Source organism: Sesamum indicum, linkage group LG3 (genome assembly GCF_000512975.1).
Source record: "Sesamum indicum cultivar Zhongzhi No. 13 linkage group LG3, S_indicum_v1.0, whole genome shotgun sequence".
NCBI lineage: Eukaryota > Viridiplantae > Streptophyta > Magnoliopsida > Lamiales > Pedaliaceae > Sesamum > Sesamum indicum.
Window position 1 is genome coordinate 462,437 of NC_026147.1, and position 16,150 is coordinate 478,586.

General features: G+C 35.5%; 2 protein-coding genes and 1 pseudogene across 4 annotated transcripts; 2 read left to right on the top strand and 1 right to left on the bottom strand.

The window, feature by feature from the left end:
• LOC105156855 overlaps positions 1-2,984 on the top strand; it is a 6,072-nt pseudogene extending 3,088 nt beyond the window's left edge.
• On the top strand, positions 6,943-9,772 carry LOC105157053 (transcription factor MYB14). Its single transcript, XM_011073350.2, has 3 exons — positions 6,943-7,171; positions 7,874-8,003; positions 8,621-9,772. The coding sequence occupies exons 1-3, from the start codon at positions 7,039-7,041 to the stop codon at positions 9,390-9,392; spliced, it is 1,035 nt and encodes a 344-aa protein (XP_011071652.1). The 5' UTR covers positions 6,943-7,038; the 3' UTR covers positions 9,393-9,772.
• Positions 9,894-15,294, bottom strand: LOC105156856. 3 transcript variants are annotated; one of them, XM_020692999.1, is made up of 7 exons: positions 15,063-15,294; positions 14,325-14,414; positions 13,442-13,644; positions 13,240-13,298; positions 11,481-13,157; positions 10,782-10,938; positions 9,894-10,710 (listed from the first exon to the last, which is right to left on the bottom strand). In XM_020692999.1, the coding sequence occupies exons 3-7, from the start codon at positions 13,557-13,559 to the stop codon at positions 10,037-10,039; spliced, it is 2,685 nt and encodes an 894-aa protein (XP_020548658.1). In that variant the 5' UTR covers positions 13,560-13,644; positions 14,325-14,414; positions 15,063-15,294; the 3' UTR covers positions 9,894-10,036. The 3 variants fall into 3 exon arrangements, with proteins under 3 accessions (XP_020548658.1, XP_011071398.1, XP_011071397.1); XM_011073096.2 differs by lacking the exon at positions 14,325-14,414 and having other exon boundaries at positions 9,894-10,704; XM_011073095.2 differs by lacking the exon at positions 14,325-14,414.

Here is a 16,150-nt window from a genome sequence, read left to right on the forward strand (position 1 = left end):
TTCATCTGGACTTTCTCATCCAACGCCTGAATCATCAAAAATCTCTGAGGATATGCTATCCAGTTCCATTTCTTATCAAGATCTTCATATCGTGAGTCTGTTCTGCTGATCTTAACTTGTGATGCCAATAGATTATTTGTGGCCTTTTCTTAAGATCTTGATTAATCTTAGGACTTTGTTTTCGCTTTTATATTTGACCAAGGAAGTCTTACCGTTTGGGTGGTTTCAATGCCCCTTGGTTTGCCTGCTTTGCAGCCAGTGAAGATGATGGAGGGTTTTCTTAGGTTGGCGCAGGAAAATACTGCCAAAAATTTGGAAACTTGTGGTATCCTTGCTGGTTCACTTGTAAGAACTTCATCCCTTTGATTGGTTTTTAGTTCAAATTGACAGCTTATTATGAGCATCTCATGATTGTGGTATCTAACACCTTGTATTTTATTTATATTTGCAGCGGAATAGAGTATTTCATATTACTACACTCATAATTCCTAAGCAGGAGTCAACTTCAGATTCGGTATTCTGTAATTTAAGTTTGTATCTGAGGCTGCATTTTGCCGAGATAAAGAAATAAATTTCTGCTTCTAATCTATTATGACGTCCCAGTCTTTCGGTCTGTATTCTTTGTTAAGCTCGCATGTCTACTGATAATAATTTTTTGTAAAGTGAGATAGTTGTTTCTGAAGTAACAAGTTCTTATGTATGACCACAAAAACCATCGCCTTTTCATTGGTAGACAGGAGTCTTATTCTTTCTGCATATGAAGAATTTATTACTTAATCTGTTTACTGATTGATTACAACAGCCAATTTCCATTCTTCAAATAACAATAAGTAGATATTGTTTGAATTTTATAATTATAGGTGTTTATCATAGTTTACAGTTTGCAAGTGCTTACTGATTTCAGGTTGCGTATTAAGTTACGTGATTAAGGTTTTCTTGTTGACCAAAATGATAATACCCTAAATAAACTGAGGGTTTACTTTCAATTATGTTTAGTGCCAGACATTGAATGAAGAAGAGATTTTCGAGGTTCAAGACACACGTTCCCTGTTTTCTCTTGGGTGGATTCATGTAAGTCTTAGAATAGGCTGATTGACACATCTTTGCTACTATTTGAGCTTACTCATTCCAATAGTATTCCAAATTTACTGGAGTCTTGCTAGCATTAGTTTAGTTAATATCATAGCAATGACACTCAGGCATCAAGCTTTTTTGCCACCTTTTAGTTGTTAGGTACTGGTAAATGATAAATTAACAAAAGAAAATTAACAATGACGCTCAGGCATCAAGCTCTGCAATGAAAATTAACAAAAGAACAAAAAGGGAAAAACAATGATAGACTCACCATCATGAGGACCATAGTATCTTGTGTTTATATTTTGCCTAACATTTGTCCTCAATTTACTGAATTTGAATGAACATCATAATTTCGTTTTTCCATGTTTTTGTTGAGAAGTTGTACAGAGTTAATTGTTTGCTTACTGAAAGTCTGGGACCATGGGTCTTCTTGTATGAGATTTCGTTATTTGATGAGATCACTTTGATACAAAGAGAGAATATGTTGAAGTTTGTAGTTCTTGTTTGTCATTTATGATTGTTGCTGAGATGTTCTCTTCCTGGATCTGGGTCCAAATTGTGTTGATTTTGGGATTTGTTGAGTTTTAATGTAACTTGTGTGGTTATAATTTAGGAAGAAAGAAAAGAGATGAGAACCACAACTATCAATATGAGAAAAGATCAATAGTTCCATGTAAAATTGCATATGAATGTCTAATCACCCATTATATCCTACTTTTGATAAATTTGTTCTTGCTCTGCAGACACATCCAACTCAAACATGTTTTATGTCTTCTGTTGATCTGCATACCCATTATTCATATCAGGTATTGCCAATATATTCTGTATGATGTTTGACATTGGCATTTATCCAATTTCCAAAGGTTCTGGTTGTTTTGATGGTAAGGATGATTTGTATTTGTTTCCTGAATCAATAATGTTGTCAATTTTATATCAGAGCAATTAATTAAAATTGGCTGAATTGATTAAAATCTGCTTCTTAGAAGCAGATGAGGCAACACCATATTTTTCTGGAAGTAATATACAGGAGTAACTTAAGCATCTCGTTGGAGAAAAAAAGAAAGATCAAGGACAAAAAAAGGATTGACTGTAGATTAATGTATAAGAAGAATGTTTTTACATCTGGATTCACTATCCCTTTCTTTGTTTGTTTACTTTTCTTCCTGGCGTAGGCTGCATACTCCTAATACATGTACATTATTACTCTTAAGAATCTCTTCGACTTGTTTCTAGGTCATGTTACCAGAAGCAATCGCCATCGTCATGGCTCCTACAGACACATCTTGGTATGATCCAAAATAAGACTGTTTTAGTTTAATCTTTTTCCCATTATATAGTTATATACTAAAGGAGTTGGATTTTTCCATTTAATTCATACAGTTCCATTACTTATCCAGAGTCGACTTTTCTTACTATATTTACTGCAGTCCTCATGGCATATTTCATCTTTGTGATCCTGCTGGTGTTGCTGTTATTCGAAACTGTCAACAACGTGGTTTCCATCCTCATCAGCCGCCTCAGGATGGAAGTCCCATTTATGAACACTGTTCCCATGTTTATATGAATGCCAAATTGATGTTTGACATGGTAGATCTCCGTTGAGCTTGCCATTTCATTACACCAAGGTATTTAAAGAGCAGCATCTGGGATGAAGGGGAATGTGCAGGTTAACAGCAAGCTTCTTTTCTGCTGAGGACGTTTTATACATTCCTCAACGAGTCTTGTGAATGTGTATTTCATGTTACTGCAATACCAATCATCTAGTCTTTGTGAATTCCATAACAGCTGTGAGACTTTTATCTAACTTTCTGCTGTATTCTTTTGTGTAATCTTCATCAGTTTTCTGTTTGGATTCGGCAGTGCTTATCAGTAATATAGAACAGTAACTTGGTGAGAATTTTTTAACAGTCCTTCATGGTGGTTATGCTGTATGGTAACATGGAAGCAGTATTCCCCACCCTCTTTCCTCTCACATGCAGTGTTTGGTTCTGTATGTTGCCCCCATTTACACAACCCATCAATTAAAGAAGTTTCATGTACTCTTTTTCTTCAACTAGGACTTACAGAATTTATCGTTTATCAACTAATGTGCGGTGCAAAAAGCAATCCAGTGGCCTTCATTGAATTGTTGTCAAAAATTATTGGCATACAACACAGACAAAGATGGGATCCCTCAACCCCCAACCCCGCTCCGTGATGATGTTGATTTGATTGAACACTGAATTTAGCAATCCTTTTCACCGGTTTATATGCCATTGGTATGGTGTGTTGCTGCAAAAAGACTCTACGAAGTAGGCAAATCTATATATTTCTGGCACTCTATTATCCTACTCTTGATTTGATTGGTATTGTTTGGTATTTTCATATTTATATACGAGGGCGAGGCTGTCTACCATTGTTTTATCTAAGCTCGTTTTTACCCTGTGAGGGCCATATTTATATTATATACGAGGCTGTGATTATCCTTTCTACCATTGCTGTTTTATCTAAACTCGTTTCTACCTTGTGAGGGCCTCCATCCTCTGAATCACAATAAAGTTTATTAAATGGTTATGGATGTCAAGACAGGCCCCTCTCTTACATTATTTGTTGTTCATCTGTTTTTTAATCTCCAAGAAACATTTGTGTGAGTCTGGTTTACCATTTATCATTCTTCATCCTCTCTCTTTTTTGGAAAATTTGATGCTATGAATTGTTGGATTAATATATATAATGATGATATCATTTCTGATCTAATAGTTTATAATTGATGCGAGTACAAATTCACATTGACAGACCTTGCTTTCCTTCTTTTATTTGCACCAATGTAGGTCAATAGTATTATTATTTTCTTTTGTGGATGAAAATGATATATTATTTAATATATTAAAAATTGTAAATTCTATCCCACTTTAGTCTCAAATGAACCGTATCAGTCCCTCATATTTTAACATGGTCCTTAACCATTAATAACTAACAAACATAGAAATATTAATAAAATAACTAGTAATTATAGAATCAGATGATTATTTATTTAAAATTGTAATTATGAATGGGGGAGCACAGTGAAATGTATTTTTGAAATGGTGAGGAAAAGTAAAAAAAAAAGAGGAATGAAAGTAGATGGATTATATTTTCAAAGTATAGAGTGTGTCTATTGGGAAAAAGGAAAGTAAAAAGGGTAGAACAACTTGGGTGTGTGTTTGGTACACAAAGATGGAAACACCTAACAACTCTATATTAAATTGATTTGTCTCCAACCAAAACAACATTACCTCACAACATCAACTCAATTACTACAACACCACCCAATTACTTCAACATCAACTCCAACCAAAATCTTCCTTCCACATTTGTAATACACTCAATCTGCATTTATTATTATTTTTATGAAAAAATATTACAATTTTCCCTCTTTTTATAATGTATCAAATACACCCTTACAGTGGGTGATATAATTCACGACTCATCCCTACGATTTTTTTTATGTATAAAAGATATAATATTATATATTATAATTTATTTTTTATAATAATACATGTATATAATTTTCTTAAAAAAATATTTATAAATAAGTTTAGAAAAAAAATCAAACCCCCCCCAGCCACGGCCGCGCCCTCCCCTCTCCTCTTTTCCTCGTCGACCAGCCCCCCTTCCCCTTCCCCCTGTTGCCGCCTACCTCCGTATTCCCAGGCCTCATCACCATCCACCACCCCCATTTCCAGCCCCATGTCGCCCCTTCTCCCCATTTCGCCAATCTCGTGGCACTCCCACCGGCCCCTTGTTGCCGCCGCGGCATCTCCCCTTTGTCCACCCCCTTCCTCTCTCTCTCTCTATATACATATATTTATATATAAATATATATATATATTAATATAATATATATTATATAAATATAAGATTTTCAATTTGAGCCATTAATTTTATTAGTTACATTTGAATTTTAGATTTAATCAAATCCAACTATTATTAAATAAGAATATAAATATATTAATAAAAAAAATCTAAAACATGCACGTGAACGCTGCACATTTAGGATATGGATTAAATTCAAAAGAAAAAATTATTATTTTTGAATAAGGAATAAACACTGCGCATTTAGGATATGGATTAAATTGCATTGAATCCCATTATAATGGCATCCACCATGCAAGATGATATATTCAAATTTCTAGAAATGTACATAAATAAGTTGGATTACACATTTAAATCAACGTGGTGTGTATTCCTTAAATTTCTGTGTTGGTGTAACAATTAATAATAATGTAGTAATTGGCTATATTTAATATTGCCAGCTATATTTATGATTGCCTCTATATAATTGTGATAATGCACAGGTGGCCTACTTTTCAAATTGCACCATCACTAATTACTTCATAAATAAATTTGAAGTCAATTTAAATTCGATCCATTACACTATATATTTTATATATTATTTATTCATTTATCATATCTAAATATGTATACCAAACTATATATTTTTTATGGGGATTAAATAATAATTATAACCTTCAAAAAGATCAAATTACTCTTCACAAATTCAAAAATTGTGAAACACGATATGGGTTCGCATCTTTCATGTACAATAATTATTGACCTTCAACTTATTGAGTAGGTTATTGGACATGTGGATCTGTCCATTCTTTGATACATTAACTCTTATAAATACTGGGAAGCTTCCATAAAACATGATCGTGAGGTGTAGCTCGATGACCCTAATATAATTTAAACAAGTTGACTTAAATTCTGGAGGATTTATTAGCTGGTAAGCCACCAAGTAAATCTAACAAATTGTATTGTAGGCCAATTCACTATCCAGAACCAAAACAAGAAGTTCATCCCATAACATCAGACTCAAATACCTCGACTTGAATCAATATTATATATACTGTAGAATATAAAAAATAAGTATAATACTGCTATAATTTAAAATATAACTTAATTTTTATTTTACATAAATATAAAAGTAAAAGACTAGGTTTAAAAATTAGGAATCGCAATGGATTTAGGTTGGACCTAGATCCATCCCTGTTGGGGGAGGGGGGGGTTGGGGTTTGAAGCCTTTAAGTAGTCTCAGTGGTTTGGACTTAAACCTGCTCGATTTTTTTTTATATATATTTTATATAAAGTATATTTGTATATATACAAAAAAAAATTGTACAATTTATTTTTATTTACATTTAATACATAAACTTAATATTCTTATAAATTAAAATACTGATGTAAATAGTTTATGAACTTTTTAATATTTATATCAGTAATACATATTCTAAAATTTTTAATATTTAAATGTCTAAAATATGCACGTATGTATTTGTAGAAAAACATTAACCTTTCAAAAATCATATTTATAAAGCTATGGTGGTATTATTTTTTAAAAATATTTTTTAAATAATTTTAAAATTATTAATCGAGTCTATCAGGTTCAACCCGAACGGGTCCGCATCCAAAATTTTCTTAGCTTGTCGAGTCTTGAATTTTCACAAATTCACTCCAAACCCACCTTGTTGCCATCCGTATAATGAAAATCGTAGATTTTTGAGGTAGTAAAACATGAACGGATACATTATTAAATAATTATTTCTTTATCAATAGTTAACAATATTATTTATGAAGTATTTTTTGTAGTATTTTTTAAAATTATAACAAATGAGATCCATTAGATTTTAAAAGGGTCCAAATTTTGACAAAGCAGCCCTCAAAGCCAATAAGAACAAATTGTGACTTTTCAAAACCAAAATATGTGAATGTGCATGTCTAATCAGTTTCTCTCATTTAATTGGGAAATACACACACAAAGACACACAGCTAATATGAAAGCTGATAGGACAGTATAAATTGACACTTTATAGAATAGAAAAGAGAACAAAACAACAACTACTAACAGTCTCATTCCCACAACAATCTCATCATCATCAAATACATAGTAGTTAGTTTTTTAACTGTAGCTTCTGCCTTCCTCTACATAGTGTAAGAAGAGATATGGGGAAAACCCCTTGTTGTGAAAAGGTAGGATTGAAGAAAGGCAAATGGACTGCTGAAGAAGATGAGAAGCTGATCAATTACATCAAGGCCAATGGAGATGGCTCCTGGAGATCACTGCCCAAGAATGCAGGTACTTTGCTTTACTCCTACTACTACTACTACTACTACTTCTATGTTTAGATGCATTGGAAAGACGAACGAAAATAACTACTCGCTGAAAAGGGATAGCCAATGCGCCTTGATTCTTTATTAGTTCTTAATCCACGTGGGACGGGATGAGTGTGCAAAGTATGAAGTTACTATCAATTCTTCAAAAGCTTCTTCTTTCTTCCTTACGTCTTAGCTGACCACAGACCTCTATAGTCAAGGATTATGTGATCTCCTCCTTTTGTTTTGATATTCCTTTTTGTCGTACTTAGAACTGGTTGCCTTCACCTCTTTATGGTTATTTTTCGGGCTTCATCCGTAAACAACTTTGTTGTTCCAATCTTATTTGTTTGCCAATCTCCGGACTTTTCTTGTCGCTAAAAGAAGGCTGAACCTATCATTCGGTAAGAGCTGGCTTTCACTTTAACCGCATACCCGCCTGCATGACTGTTGTAGTCACCAGCAACCTATGACTGGTCACAAGACTATTATCATGAGCTACTTCAGCACATCAGGCAGTTGGCATAATAGGATTTTTTCACCTGTCTTAACGGTTAACAACTCATTGAAAGGGATAACAATGAATGCACTCAGGACACGGCAGCACAGAATGTCTTTTAACAGTTTCTGTTGTGTCTCTATTTTAATCCCTTTTTTGCTTCTTTTCTCGTTTTGGTATATTAAGGTTTGTTGAGGTGTGGAAAGAGTTGCAGACTGAGGTGGATTAACTACTTGAGAGAAGATGTGAAGAGAGGTAACTTCACTGCAGATGAAGAGGAAACCATTGTGAAGCTGCACAAAAGCTTGGGAAATAGGTGAGATCGTGGCTTTATACTTTATGCATTTTCATTGTCAATGTTCTTCTTCTTGTTTCCTGTTATATTCTTCTGCAAAGTTTAGGTACATTAACTTTTTGGATAAATTACAATAGGTTCTCAAGAGATTTGTCATAATTACATGTACTGCTCGTTGTTTGACAAATTACAAATACCATTAAAAATGATGTCCATCTAACAAAATACATCCTTTGACAGCCCATTGTACATACATTTAACTTTTCAAGTTCAATAAAGAACACAACTTCATAGATGTGGGGACTGCATAGAGGTGGTATTTTTCACCTACTGTAACACAGCGCTTATTGATAATGTCGACGATAATAAATAGATTAGGAAGCAATTTATGACTGCATAATTTCAGTACTAGAAAAGAACATGCTAATGGGGAAGGCTTCTTAACTACTTGAAACATTATGGATCCCTCCAACTTTGGGTGTATTTATAAAAAGTTTTTGGTTTCTCGAAGATTATACTGACACCCTTTTGTCCATTCTTTAGGAAGGAATTGTAAGTAATTCATTCATCAAAGGATTTTTTTCTTTAATGCCAAACACTTAAAAGCATAGATTTGTTGTTTTATGACAATGTTGTAGGTGGTCCTTGATTGCCAGCTATTTACCAGGAAGAACAGACAACGAGATAAAAAACTATTGGAACTCTCATCTGAGCCGGAAAATATACAGGTTCAGGTCTATTGGAGAATCCATACTCACCTCAGCTGATATAATCAAGATGGCCAGCACGGGCAACAAACGGGCAGGTCGAGTGAGCCGAGCTGTTGCCAAGAAGTACAACAATAATAGTTCTACTACAGCCTCAAGAACTGGAAACTCTGAGAATAGTTTTACATGTATGGTTAACGAACAGGCCACAGCTCAAGAGACAAGCTCATCAGACAACCTACCCGTTCCCAGTGTAGGGGCAGCCAGAATGGCAGGTGAAAATGACTTGGATCCACTTGACCGTTGTGAAAGCTATGAGCAAAAAAGTGCAAATGTAGATGGTCTATCATGCGCGGAAGGGCGGCCAGGTGCATTTATGGCATCGGCTAATGAAGTAGGAGCAGAAGAGATGTTGGGACCATGGAAGGAGGTAGATGAAGACATATTAATGCACCTTAAGGACTTTCTTGCGGAGACAGATCAAAGTGAGAATATTCTGATTAATGAAGGACGACAGGACGTACTGATGAATACAGAAAGAGATTGTGGGGGTTGGAGCTCAAATTCAGAAACTCAGGATCTTTATCCATGTTCTTCCCCAGTAGCTTCCTACTTTAACGATGAAGTGGTTTGGGATCATGAGGATGCTGGTGAAGAGATACTTAATCTGTGGAATGCGGAAGACATTTGGAATTGGTTATAGGATTAGATGATCAAGAATCAGAACGTTGTGCAAAAGAGCAATAAGATCTGCATGAAACTTGAATTGATTGTCTAGAGGTAGAGAAAAATTTCTGTGCAAGAGGTCATTGTCTGAAATAAGTAGGGGACTCAGTGTAATAAATAGCTTTGCATTGGTATTTGTTAATTTGCTTGATGTAAAGTTAGATCTGCTCATAGCTCCATACCTTCAGAAACAGCACCATGCAAGGTTCAGAACTGGACCACAGACTTCCAGAAATGAATATCAAGTATCAGAAGGGCCATGCCTGCCTGACAAGACTGATGATTAAACATTCTTTCATTGTCATGTAAAGTCTTGCCCCACAATTTGGAATTGTCACTGCTGAAGTAATTTGCTTGCTCTTTTTCTTGTTTCATGTATAGTGAACCGTTTGTTTTATAGTCAAACAAGTAAACATTGAACTCATACAAATGATTCCTAATGTGGAAGCTTGAGAGTGATGGCTGCTTAAGACTGTTGTAGACGCAATATTGGCACTATATTGAAGATTTTGCAGTAAAGTAAAGGGGAGAGAGAAGCCAAAAATTGGGAAAAAGCTTTGGAAACTGTCTTGGAGGTGAATAACTTACAATGGAGGTGAAGTATGGTTTCAGTTTAAGCTGTTAAAGCACTAACATATCAGCTACCACTTCATCTATCAAAGAATTAAGAATGCGGGACTCGATCTGTATCCCAAGTTCAAATGCTTCGGTATCAAAGTCAAGCCATCTTCCATATTGGTTGCTCATGTCCTTATCTACTAGTTCATCTATCATAGCATCTCCAATGCCACTCCAACCCGAAATTTCTTTGTAGACTTCTTCAGCTAATCTCTCCTTTCTTCTAACCATTGATAGACCCTTAGCCCATAATGTGCATCCTCCACTGACATACTTTCTGCACCTCAGTTCCAAGCACTCACTGACGCAATCGAACAGAACCCTTTGGTTTGTTCTTGAAATGACTCTGCCATCATTCAAATGCCGGTTCCAACTTCCCAATTGATCAAAAAGACGAGGATTTATGATCTCACGTGCATGGCCCAAAGCATAATCCTTAAACATCAGTTCTATACTGCATAGTATCTCATTGACATACTGTAGCTCCCACCTTCCAAGCTTCCCATTTGCAGTCAAGGTTAAGGCAGTTTCTTGCCGTTTTGCCACAGTCCCAATAGAAGTTGAAGAAGCCGAGTCTGATAACTCAGCATCTGCTTCAATTGGAAGAAACATCTTCAAGGAATACGTATCGAGCACTTCCTGAGCTTGCACTGATGAACATTGCTTGCCACCTACAACTGGTAATAAAAGCTCAGTTTATTACGATAGTGATGTTCCACACGAACAATAGTAAAAGCACACCTCTTACCTCCCATGCTATTACTGTCTGCAGAGTCTGAAGAATTCCAACTGTCTGCAAAAGAAGAATGCTCTAGAACTGAAACTGGACTTGGAAGTCGACAATCAAGTAACTTTCTGGCTTGAGATATGTTGCTGTCACTCGTGCTCATGTCTTCCAGCACCACCTATGTATAACAATGTATGATTAACTTTAAAAAAAAAATAATAGAGATTAGAACAGTTTCTTATTAACCACTGCGTTACATTCTTGGAATTGCCTCCTATCTTTAGCTTTTCACTAATGCTGCAAAGGTTTTCTTGACAACCCTTATCAAATGTGTATCTGTTTGGCTAGAAATTAAAGCGGATAGTTTAGTATATATCTGCAAAAGCATCACCACTTCGTGAAATGAAAACGGTTCATACAATAGTATTAGTAAATTCCTTAGGCAAAAGTATAGGCATCTGGAAAAAATTTCATGCCCTGATAAAATAGCACTTCCATTTTCATTAATATTTGCAGAATTAATCTAATAGTATATTTTAATGAATTCAGCTAATACACACTATCTATTACACATGGAACACTAGCATTCTGGAAGGTATATCTACAGCAAACAGAAGCTTGAAATTAATAAATAATTACCAATTCATATGTAGATGGACTTCTGTCCAAATTATGACAGTCTTGGATACTTTACGTAGATTAGTAGCAGGTTTAACTTACCTGATTATCTGTCTGCATTCCAGCTTGGGTTTTATTTGCTTCTTGTGCGGTTGAACTCATTATGGCCATCTGACCAGGTACTGAATCATGTGAAATCATCCCCAACTTCTGCTGAGAAAACTCTACCTTATGAGCCAATTCTTTTAGTTTTTGCTCCAAAAGAGTGCTCAATGCATCACCTCCCCTGATATTATGTCCCATAGAAAATTTTGAAGCACTTGACCCATCTAAACTCAGGAGGGCTCTTTTACTTTGAGAGCCTGATGAGAAGACATTATAGTTCTCCCCCGGCTCTGTAGATCTCCCAGAACCCGATCCTGATCGTGTCATTGGAGCAGTGAATGTAAAAGAAATAACATCTGTGCCCGTCCTTCCACTATCTTGATCCCAACTGCTCTGCCTATCCATAATAGCACTAGATTGGACGGCTTTCCCATTTTTATCAACCCCCATGTTATGAGCCGCTTGGCTTTTCTCTGAGTGGTAATTCCCATCTATAGACCGTTTCTTACGAGTAAGTCTTTCTGAGCTAGAAGATAGTGCTTCCCTTTTTTCATCTTTAACCTCTGAGCCCAACTTCCTGGAACTAACTTTAGAGGTCCCGGCAAGTTTACTAGAACTCCGTTGCCTTGCAGAAGAAGGTTCTCCATTGAGAGTTTTAGCACCTTTTGAGCTGCATTTCAGAGGAAGTTTTCCTCTATCAACAATGCAATTCTGCTTCTGATTGTTCTGGCGGAGCACACTTGAACCATTTTGTGAAGATTGTTTCTTGAGCACACTCTTCTGTGTTGTTGATTGACTTTTAAACAGCTGACCAGGGCTGAGCTCGGTTGGTTCTTTCTGGCTGACCAAGCTTCTACTGCCATTCACATTCAGGCCTTCTCTTTTCTGAACATTGGCCTTTGCCTGTAATGCAAGTGAAATGGATTTTCCTTTACTCTTCACACTGACAGAAGATTCTTCCGAATCTTGAAGAACCCTTACTGATGCTGCATCCGCTGATCTGTTCCAGCTTCTGTTCATTGAATGTCCACTAAGGTTCTTGATCGCTCTAGATTCAGTTTTTCTTTGAGACCCTTCAAAAAGCTTTGATTGTTTTCCAGATGCTTGGACCTTCTCTTTCAAATCTCTTACCCTTAGTGGAACTGAAGATCCAACTGGAGGCAGCTTTGCTTTTGTACTTGCCTGAGGTCCTGGCTCAATGATTCTTGCAGCTGCTTCCATTATGTGAGCAGCATCCTTAGATGGGATAAAACTACCACTTTTTATGGGAGATAGAAGTTTGTGGTGGGTAATTGGAATCGACTTAGCTGATTTAGGTGGCAAAATTTCAGTTTGAAACTTCTCAATTGGCCTGTGTTTGACATTCGGATATTTTGGCTCTGTATCAATTCGAATGGATACATCTTGCAGACTGCTGGAGTGCATGATTTGATCTTGATAATATTCAAGACCTTTACTTCGGTAATAAGAGTCACGAAGAGATTGAGAATCAAAAAGTGGAGTAGAATAGGCCTCACGCATATTAGATTTCGGCAAGGAATCCAATCCCATAAGTCTTGCAACAACACTAGGGGCCTTCGTCCCACAGAAGTCCTCATCAATGACTGACGAAGCACAACTGAAATCACTACTTCCTTTAACACTTGATCCAGCTGCACTTTCATCCTCATCCAGCTAGACATAAAAAAGGGATCTGTTAATTCATAAATCACAGAGGAATGAGTATCAACCAATCATTTTCTCATGATATACTTACCATTTGTAGCCTGGTCGTTGGCAAATTTCCATCGCATCTTTTCTTCTGTTTGGATTGCTCTACATTAATCAGAAGAAAGAACCTTATTTAAGCCTTTCAAAATCAAGAATGAAATATTCTATAACGCATACACATATGGAGGTCATAGAAACAAAAAGGAAACTTATAGAGTTATCAATCTAAGCAACTTTTCAAGTCACACCTGGTATATCTGACTTGCTTGAGAACAACTTCTTTCGAGATTTAGCATTCCAATCAAACATCTGGAGGAAGCCACCAACATAATTTCCACCTTTGGAGCCTTGTTTCTCAATCCCCATACCCGGCAAGTGGATATCACATAAAACTTGATGTTCCTAAAGTGAAACTTGAAAGCAAGAACAAGCAATATCACATGCTTCCTCTCTGCAAGTCATTCAAATTTGGAGAGGTAATTTGATGTTTCTACTCTATATTTGATCACGGTATAAAGCTTTAAGAAACAAAAGATCTCACATCAACACAATCTGAAAGATTGACTGTTACAATTTCAGATAAATCTCAGACCAAACACCAGTTACAATATAGGAAAGTGGCAAATTAAGACCAATGGATCTTTGCTCCACATTTGCACACATCCATTAAAGATCCATGTAAATAGAGGGGAGTAACAACTTCAAAGTTCATATTGTAAAACCTGAATAAGAAAGTCCGGCAAGCAAATGATGATTTCACAAACCAGAACTGGATGGTCATAATCGCATTATGGTCGCGTAATCAGCTGTCCGGTATCAAATAATGACATCGGAACAGCTGGAGTTTGTCTTCATGCCTTTGATGTAAACTATGGATTCCAATTTATAAGAGTAATTGAAAAACAGTGTATGCGAATGATACACCGTTGAGGAATAAACAATTAGTACATTCATCCCAATCATTCTTCTGGTGTTTAAGTCTCACTATCCTCGCCATATTGCATCATCAATGGACAAAAATAAAATGCATCAGTTAACTGGTTAGAGTTTCACTCCCTCAGCCCAAATATATCCAAATCTGCTAATCTAGGTTTATACTAAACACAATTGTCCTAAAAGATCCACCTTTACCTAAACATAAGTTTGTCCCTGCAGAAATCTATGTTCACACTTGGAGCTTTAGGGGGCGAGCCTCACAGCATCCATAGGATAAGCGTGCACCTGTGATTTTCTAATCTTTTCAGCATGAAGTCCACCGATGCCAACGAAACAACTAACAAGGCAACCAAACACTCAACAAAAGACACAGACGGAATTACGATATGAGGCCACCGTACACTCAGCAGAAGATGCAGATGCATATAATAATTATGCCAATCAGAGGAAACACCTTTTTAAGTGAATGGCTTTTTTACATTATAATTATCAACAAGTTATATCTCCAAACTGAACTACTAATACTAACCCAATATACAAGAAGGCTCTTAAAGATTTGAACACTAAGTGTTATCTGTGGCTTTCAACTCAGTTGGACTAAAATCAAAGAACCAACCAACACAAGCTCCATAGCAGTGCAGTATCCTAGTGTTCTTTCTGCTTTTTTCTATTTCTTTCATTTTATTACACTCTCCTCATCAATGGACACAAACCTCAAATCACATGTTGAATGTAGCACAAAATAACAAAAAACATACATATGTGATCAGCAAGAACGACCCCATTTCACAAGAGCCCTCAGTGTAACACAAAAACACCAAAACAAAACAAATATGTTATGAACACAAAAGATCACAAAAACCCAAAATGTAAGACCCTTTTAACATTATTAACACAAGAGCAGTAAAACAATCTGAAATCAAGAAAACTCACACAGCCCACTTGAAATTAAGATCCCATGAGCTACCCCTGTTGCAAAAGCTGCAAACTTTATGATCCAATATGTCACTCAAGAAAAATGTATGTTTCGGAGCAAGAAGAGGTCGAAATTGAGAGCTTTAGAGAGAGAAGATGGAAGTTCTTGGTCAGGAGAGAGAGCAGTGAGAAGGAGGCTGTCTTGGAAAACTGTTGAGTGGTACAATAGTTTGAGCAATAAATGAGGAGACAGTGGAAATTTTTGGATTTTGAAAAAATATGGAAGACAAATATAATATATATAAATAATTTTTTTTTAAAAAAAAATGTTTTGGAAACAGAAATAATAATATTGTTGCTACAGAAAAGGTTAAAATCTTGTAACGTCTCTTTAGTGAGGGAGAGATTTCAAATTCTAAACAGTAACTCAAGGGCCCCACTTTTAGGGGGGTGATTCCCTGTGTCGTGGTGTAGGTTAAGAATCTTGGGGTTGGTGGAGTGATGGAACGGAGAATATTGATGAACTCAAAGTCAATCCTTTCTCATTATTTATCATTTTATATTATTTGAATTTTAAATATATAATTATATTTATCCCATCTTAAAATAAAAAGTTATACTTTATCACAAAGAAATTCTAAGCTCATATTTGCCACTATCGAAATTCATTATTTTCATCTGACCTATTTTAATTATAATTTAAACAAAAAATACTGAAATTAGCAAAAAATTATATAAATTTTTAATTTTATCCCTCATGTAACAAATTTATATTTATAAAAAATATAATAATATTAACCTTACTCCATATATATATACACATTATTCCTTTTTATAACTACAAAATTTATATGGGAATTTAAATGATGAGCAATAACGAAAATTTATAAAAAAAATTTGTTGACGTCAGCATTTTCTTTTCAAATCCTAGCAGAAGGGAGTCAAGTGTAAATAGAGAATTTGTGGAGGAACTGTAAGTATAATTTTATTTTTTTTAAAAAAAAAGTGTAATTTTATATTTTTAAAAGGGGCGTAAGTGTAATTAAACAAATTTTAAATCATAATTTGCCCCAAAGGTAGTGTAGGGGATGGTCAAAATAAGGTAG